Here is an 8,267-nt window from a genome sequence, read left to right as displayed (position 1 = left end):
AGGCATGTTTGAGGCGTCCGCCTAGGTCGGGTTTTGCTGACCGCTCACTGATTGCGGGCTTACGAGGGGAGGGGTGGAGGTTCGAGGCACCTCGCTTTAGATGATATATAACTTAAAATACAGTGCACTGCACTCACATATTCTAAATCAATTATTTTAAAACCAACCAAATATATTAATTCGCGTACTGCATTTAAGCAAGAGAAAATGCAGTAACTTTTTCAGAAAGAAATGCACCCCCCCCCCCCTCATTTCCAGTCAACGTCCGTTAATAGTCCCTCGTCTTTTTTTAATCTGTATATAAAATTTGGTCAAAGTGTAAAGTTTGATCAATTTTATAGAAAAAGTATTAACATTTACAATACTTATGAAAGTTAAGTCCATGATGCATCTAACAATATTGATTTTATATTATATATCTTGATATTTTTTTATAAATTTAGTGAATGTTAACAAAGTTTTACTTTGATCAAATCTTATATATGGATTAGTAAAAAGAAACGGAGGGAGTATAACTCCCGCACTTTCCAGCGAACGTCATTTGCATGCAGTAACATTTCCAGAAGTAAATGCATCCCCAAAATTCAATTTTCAACGCCCCCGCGATAAACGCTGCTACAGTTGCGCGCCCGGAATAAGGGCACTGCTGCAATCCCGTCGATCAGTTGTGTGCTTGAACCAAACGCGCGGCGGTGCTCGATTTCGCGACGCGCGATCGCCACATCGCGCACCGGCCTGGTGAAACGGAGACCTTTGACTCAGCTAAACACTCCAATTTTAGGTGAGCTTGCTGAGCTCGCCAATGGATCCGCGCTGCCTATATAAGTCCAGTGCCAAATGACACTCCAAGCTCGATCAGCTACAATGGCGAACTCGAGGGCCTTTGCTCTGGTGCCCCTCCTCATCTGCGTCTTGTCCTGCCACGGCGCCATCTCCTACGCGGCGGCGCCGGTGCCGGCCAAGGACGACTTCTTCGGATGCCTGGTGAAGGCGATACCGGCCCGCCTCCTCTACGCCAAGAGCTCGCCTGACTTCCCCACCGTCCTGGCGCAGACCATCAGGAACTCGCGGTGGTCGTCGCCGCAGAACGTGAAGCCGCTCTACATCATCACCCCCACCAACGCCTCCCACATCCAGTCCGCGGTGGTGTGCGGCCGCCGGCACGCCGTCCGCCTCCGCGTGCGGAGCGGCGGCCACGACTACGAGGGCCTGTCGTACCGGTCCGAGCGCCCCGAGGAGTTCGCCGTCGTCGATCTCAACAAGATGCGGGCCGTGTCGGTCGACGTCAAGGCTCGCACGGCGTGGGTGGACTCCGGTGCACAGCTCGGCGAGCTCTACTACACCATCGCCAAGAACAGCCCCGTGCTCGCGTTCCCGGCCGGCGTCTGCCCCACCATTGGTGTAGGCGGCAACTTCGCTGGCGGCGGCTTCGGCATGCTGCTGCGCAAGTACGGCATCGCCGCCGAGAACGTCATCGACGTGAAGGTGGTCGACGCCAACGGCAAGCTGCTCGACAAGAGCTCCATGAGCGCGGACCACTTCTGGGCCGTGAGGGGCGGCGGCGGAGAGAGCTTCGGCATCGTCGTGTCGTGGCAGGTGAATCTCCTCCCGGTGCCTCCCACCGTGACCGTGTTCCAGATCCCCAAGACGGTGAGAGAAGGCGCCGTAGAGCTCGTCAACAAGTGGCAGCTGGTCGGGCCGGCCCTTCCCGACGACCTGATGATCCGCATCATCGCTATGGGGGACACCGCCAAGTTCGAGGGCATGTACCTGGGCACCTGCAAAACCCTGACGCCGCTGATGAGCAGCAAATTCCCGGAGCTCGGCATGAACGCCTCGCACTGCAACGAGATGCCCTGGATCAAGTCCGTCCCCTTCATCCACCTCGGCAAGCAGGCCACCCTCTTCGACCTCCTCAACCGCAACAACACCTTCAGGCCCTTCGGGGAATACAAGTCCGACTACGTCTACCAGCCCGTCCCCAAGACCGTATTGGCGCAGATCTTCGTCTGGCTCGTCAAGCCCGGCGCCGGGATCATCATCATGGACCCCTACGGCGCCGCCATCAGCGCCACCCCCGAGGCCGCCACGCCCTTCCCCCACCGCAAGGGCGTCCTCTTCAACATCCAATACGTCAACTACTGGTTCGATGAGGCCGCCGGCGCCGCGCCGCTGCAGTGGAGCAAGGACATGTACAAGTTCATGGAGCCGTACGTGAGCAAGAACCCCAGACAGGCCTACGCCAACTACAGGGACATCGACCTCGGCAGGAACGAGGTGGTGAACGACATCTCCACCTACGCCAGCGGCAAGGTGTGGGGCGAGAAGTACTTCAAGGGCAACTTCCAAAGGCTCGCCATTACCAAGGGCAAGGTGGACCCTCAGGACTACTTCAGGAACGAGCAGAGCATCCCGCCGCTGCTAGAGAAGTAGCTAGTACTCTTTGCAAGGAGATTTGTAGTGCGTACGTTTCAAATGCCCAACTAGTAGAATAAGGATTGATCGCCCATAACATAATTCTTAGTTGGAAGAGTGCCTAAACTTAGGTGTTGGTTCTAATGGCGAAAATTTAGCAAAGAACAGAGGTGGAACTTGGAAGATAGTGGTTGCACTGCTCAAACTTGCGCAACAGCTTTTCTGCTTTTCTTGCTCTGCGTTTATTCGGACTACACAAGAAACAGGTTGAGCCCCCTGACACCGCGCCACTACGATCCATCTAGCTGGTGCCACCCCAGGAGCGGATCAGTGTTAGTCGTAGAACTAGATAGATAGAGAGAGAGTTTTTGTGCTGCGTGCTTCTGCGGCTTTTCTTCGTTCTTCTTATTAACATCAAAACTGAAAACAAACGAAAGAGGGGGTCGTGCCCGAGCTATTCGGTCGCGCCATCCCACGGCCAACTCGCCACGCCCTCAATGCCACCATGCATGTTTGGTTCGTGCCAACCCACGAAACGCGCATGGTCGCCTACACTACCTATCTGCTACCAGAGTTTCGGTCAAGGCACAAACAGGCTCATGCACTTGCCGTTTTATTTGCTAAGCCTGAAACTGAAAGAACTGAATGAGCGACAGGATTACAAAGTCAACAATTCTCCACTTAATCCTGGCGCCCAGAAGAAACTTCCATGACACCGAGCTTCAGTCGCATCTCCAAGAACTTGACCCGGCCCAGTGACTTGGTTAAGATATCAGCAAGCTGGCCATCCGTGCTGACGTGTACGATGTCCACCTTGCCTTCCTCAATGCATTCTCGAATGAAATGAAACCTCAGGTCGATGTGCTTGCTCCGCTCGTGATGCACTGGATTCTTGGCCAGCTCGATCGCAAACCTGTTGTCCACGAATAACTTCACCGCTGCTGGTGGCCATCCAAACAGATCGCTCAGAAGTCTGTTCAGCCAAACAGCCTGACATGCAGCATTGTAGGCTGTTATGTATTCAGCTTCGCAAGACGAGAGAGCAAGCACAGCTTGCTTCTACGAAGTCCATGTAATGATGCTGGAGTCGAGGAAGAAAGCTACTCCGGTTGTGCTCTTCCCATCGTCGACGTCCCCAGCTAGATCGCTGTCACTGAAACCCACCAGTTTGGGCTCGCCACCGGAGCTCTCCTTGTATCTGCAGCCATGCCCAATTGTGCCACTGACGTAGCGCAGAATTTGCCTCACCGCCGCCCAGTGCGACGCCGTGGGTGCTTGCATATACCTGCTCACCATCCCGACTGCGTGAGTGATGTCAGGACGAGTGTTGCAAAGGTAACGCAGGATTCCCACGATGCTCCGATAGTCCATACCACGTATTCAGCTCCTCCGTTGTGCAGCTTGAGCCGATTCTCCATTGGCGTGTTGCAGGGATTGCAGTCTTTCACTCCTGCCGCCTCCAAGATCTTTCGGGCATATGCGCTTTGACAGATCGTGATCACGCCCGCCTCCTGCTTGACCTCGACTCCCGGGTAGTACCTCAGGAGGCTGAGATCACTCATAGCGAACAGACTGTGCATCTGCTCCTTGAACACGGCGATGTCGTTGTCGTCTGTGCCCGTAATGATCAGGTCGTCCACATAGACGCCAACGAGCAGCGTCGTTTTGCCCGTGCTCCTCCTGAACACAGCATGCTCCAGTGGGCTTCGCTCCAAACCAAGGGATGCCAAGGAGGCGTCCAGCTTGGTATACCATGCTCGTGGGGCTTGATGAAGTCCGTACAGAGCCTTGGGCAGCTGGAGCACATTGTGCTCCTCGCCGGTGATGATGTAGCCGGGTGGTTGGTGCACGTAGACCTCCTTCTTGAGATCGCCATTGAGGAACGTCGATTTGACGTCCATATGGTGCACCTGCCACCCACGGTGAGCGGCGAGTGCGAGCAGCAACCGCACGGTCTCCATGCGCTCCACCGGCGCGAAAACCTCGTCGAAGTCCACTCCTTGGCACTGCGCGTATCCCTTTGCCACAAGCAGCGCCTTGTGCTTGAGCTCCTGTCTGGCAGGGTCTTTTTTTACCTTGAAAATCCACTTCAGCTGAATGGCCTTGTGGTCGGCCGGGAGCGTGGCGAGCTCCCATGTTCAATTGCTGCAGATGGAAGCAAGATGTGTGTCCATGGCCTCCTTCCAGCTCGTCTTGTTTAGGGCCACGTCCGGGGATGCAGGCTCCTCTGCAGCCACCAGGGCGCAGCTCGTCGTCGAAGAACTCCTCCGCGTCGGCCTTCATCACATAGTCGTTGTAGATGGGGTTTGGCTTGACGATGTCGGCGCGTGCGCGTGTGACCATTTGGTGTTGTGGCCGGCGTGGTGGAATGGCATCCTCCTCTCCCACACTTGTAGGTGTGGGGGAGAACATGGGGTAGGAGCGTGGCGTCGTCCCTCCTGCATGCTGCAGTGGTGAGTGCGCGCCACTACTCCCGGGTGTGGCGACAACGTCTTGAGGTGTTTGCGCTGCTGCGGCAACACTTTTAGGCGAGGAGCGCTGCACAGCAGGACTCTCCACCGCGCGCGCCGTGGTGTGGGCGAACACCTCGACGTGGAATGGCCCCGTGTCAATTGCCTCTCCGGTCTTGTCCCAGCCCCACCGTGCGCCTTCGTCGAACACAACATCCCGCGAGACATGCACGCAGTTCTTGACAGGGTCATAGACGCGGTAGGCCGCTGAGCCCGGCTCATAGTCGAGCAGCACCATGGGAATGCTCCAGTCCTCCATCTTGGCCAGGTTCGGCTTCGTCACCTTGACATGTGCTATACAGCCAAAAACACGTAGATGACTCACATCCGGCTTGTAGCCGTGCCATACCTCAAAAGGCGTCTGCCCATCAACACTCTTTGTGGGCGATCGATTCAGCAGATAGACCGCCGTGGTCATCACTTCTCCCCAAAACTTTGCAGGGACTGCCATCGCCTTCATCAGGCTGCGCGCGGTGGAGACGATCTTCTGGTTCCGACGTTCCACAACGCCGTTCTGCTGCGGCGAGTATGGCACCGTCAGTTGACGCCCGATCCCCTCGTCGATGCAGTACGCGGCAAAACTAGCCACGGTAAACTCGCCACCGCAGTCCGTCCGGAGCAGGCGCAACTCGCGCCCGGTATCCACCTCGGCTCCCGCCTTGAACCTCTTGATCGCCTCTGCGGCTTGGTCCTTGGACTGCAGTAGTGTGAGCCACATGTACCTGCTCTTGTCGTCCACCACCAGCAGAAAGTATCTCTTCCCCGCGGGTGTTGCCGGTTATATGGGGCCATAGAGGTCGCCGTGCACCAGGTCAAGCAGTCCCTCTGCCCGTCGCTTTGCCTGCAGCGGGAATGACGCGCGATGCTGCTTCCCGACCAAGCAAGCATCGCAGAGTTGCTCGACGTGCTCGATGTAGGGGAAGCCTCGCACCATGCCTAGACACCCAAGTTTTCTGAGCGCGTCGAAGTTCAGATGGCCGTAACGTGCGTGCCACCTCCAGGAGTCGTCCGTGTGCACCGCTACGAGACATGCTTGCTTCGGGATGTCGAGGGAGACGATGTATAGGAGGTTGCGTGCCCGTGGCACCCTCGCGAGCAGCCGTTGCTGTCGGTCGAACAGCTTCAGGAAGCCGTTGCCAATGTCGATGTGGCAGCCATTCTTGTTGAGCTGCCCCAGGCTGACGATATTGCTGCGGAGGTGAGGGATGTAGTACGCGTCAGTGAGTGCGCGGTGATCACCGTTAAGGCAGACGAACAGGATCGTGCCCCTCTGTTGGGGAACATAGTAATTTCAAAAAATTCCTATGCACACGCAAGATCATGGTGATGCATAGCAACAAGAGGAGAGAGTGTAGTCCACATACCCTCGTAGACCGTAAGCGGAAGCGTTATGACAACGCGGTTGATGTAGTCGTACGTCTTCACGATCCGACCGATCTTAGCACCGAACCTACGGCACCTCCGCGATCAGCACACGTTCAGCTCGGGGACGTCCGTCATACTCTTGATCCAGTTGAGGCCGAAGGAGAGTTTCGTCAGCACGATGGCGTGGTGACGGTGATGATGAAGTTACTGGCGCAGGGCTTCTCCTAAGCACTACGATGATATGACCGAGGTGGATTATGGTGGAGGGGGGCACCACACACGGCTAGCTAAGAGATCAATGATCAACTTGTGTGTCTATGGGGTGCCCCCCTCCCCCATATATAAAGGAGTGGAGGAGGGGGAGGGCCGACCCTCTACTATAGCGCGCCCTGGGGAGTCCTACTCCCACCGGGAGTAGGATTCCCCCCTTCCAAGTAGTAGGAGTAGGAGAGAAGGAAGGGGAAGAGAGAAGAGAAGGAAGGAGGGGGCGCCACCCCTCCCCTAGTCCAATTTGGACTAGTCCTTGGGGGGGCACGGCCTGCCCTAGGCAGCCCCTCTATCTCTCCCTTAAAGCCCAATAAGGCCCATATACTCCCCGGCGAATTCCCGTAACTCTCCGGTACTCCGATAAATACCCGAACCACTCAGAACCTTTCAGATGTCCGAATATAGCATTCCAATATATTGATCTTTACGTCTCGAACATTTCGAGACTCCTCGTCATGTCCCTGATCTCGTCGGGACTCTGAAAAACCTTCGGTACATCAAAACACATAAACTCATAATACCGATCGTCACCGAACGTTAAGCGTGCGGACCCTATGGGTTCGTGAACTATGTAGACAAGACCGAGACACGTCTCCGGCCAATAACCAATAGCGGAACCTGGATGCTCATATTGGCTCCCACATATTCTAGGAAGATCTTTATCGGTCAAACCGCATAACAACATACGTTGTTCCCTTTGTCATCAGTATGTTACTTGCCCGAGATTTGATCGTCGGTATCTCAATACCTAATTCAATCTCGTTACCGGCAAGTCTCTTTACTCGTTCCGTAATGCATCATCTCGTAACTAACTCATTAGTCACATTGCTTGCAAGGCTTATAGTGATGTGCACTACCGAGAGGGCCCAGAGATACTTCTCCGACAATCGGAGTGACAAATCCTAACCTCGATCTATGCCAACTCAACAAGTACCATCGGTGTGACGCCCCCGATTCAATCGTACACTAATCATACACGCAAACGTGTACGATGAAGATCAGGGACTCACGGGAAGATATCACAACACAACTCTAAAATAAAATAAGTCGTACAAGCATCATAATACAAGCCAGGGGCCTCAAGGGCTCGAATACAAGTGCTCGATCATAGACGAGTCAGCGGAAGCAACAATATCTGAGTACAGACATAAGTTAAACATGTTGCCATAAGATGGCTAGCACAAACTGGGATACAGATCGAAAGAGGCGCAGGCCTCCTGCCTGGGATCCTCCTAAACTACTCCTGGTCGTCGTCAGCAGCCTGCACGTAGTAGTAGGCACCTCCAGTGTAGTAGGAATCATCGTCGACGGTGGCGTCTGGCTCCAGGGCTCCAGCATCTGGTTGCGACAAGCAGGTAGAAGGGAAAAGGGGAAAAGAGGGAGAAAAGCAACCGTGAGTACTCATCCAAAGTACTTGCAAGCAAGAAGCTACACTATATATGCATGGGTATATGTGTAAGGAGGCCATATCAGTGGACTGAACTGTAGAATGCCAGAATAAGAGGGGGATAGCTAATCCTGTCGAAGACTACACTTCTGGCAGCCTCCGTCTTGGAGCATGTAGAAGAGAGTAGCTAAAGTCCTCCAAGTAGCATCGTATAGCATAATCCTACCCGGCGATCCTCCCCTCGTCGCCCTGTGGAAAAGCGATCACCGGGTTGTCTGTGAAACTTGTCTGGGTGTGTTTTATTAAGTATCCAGTTCTAGTTG

At 54.7% G+C, this 8,267-nt stretch overlaps 1 protein-coding gene across 1 annotated transcript; it reads left to right on the top strand.

The window, feature by feature from the left end:
• The first annotated feature begins 864 nt into the window (after nt 1-864).
• LOC119340089 (berberine bridge enzyme-like 27) lies at nt 865-2,614 on the top strand. The gene has a single exon (XM_037612000.1). It carries the CDS (start codon nt 865-867, stop codon nt 2,431-2,433), a length of 1,569 nt encoding a protein of 522 aa, XP_037467897.1. The 3' UTR covers nt 2,434-2,614.
• Nucleotides 2,615-8,267: the final 5,653 nt, after the last annotated feature.

Source organism: Triticum dicoccoides, chromosome 7B (genome assembly GCF_002162155.2).
Source record: "Triticum dicoccoides isolate Atlit2015 ecotype Zavitan chromosome 7B, WEW_v2.0, whole genome shotgun sequence".
In the NCBI taxonomy this organism is placed as follows: domain Eukaryota; kingdom Viridiplantae; phylum Streptophyta; class Magnoliopsida; order Poales; family Poaceae; genus Triticum; species Triticum dicoccoides.
Note: the sequence above shows the minus strand (reverse complement) of the source record. Positions and strands in the feature narration are given on the sequence as shown.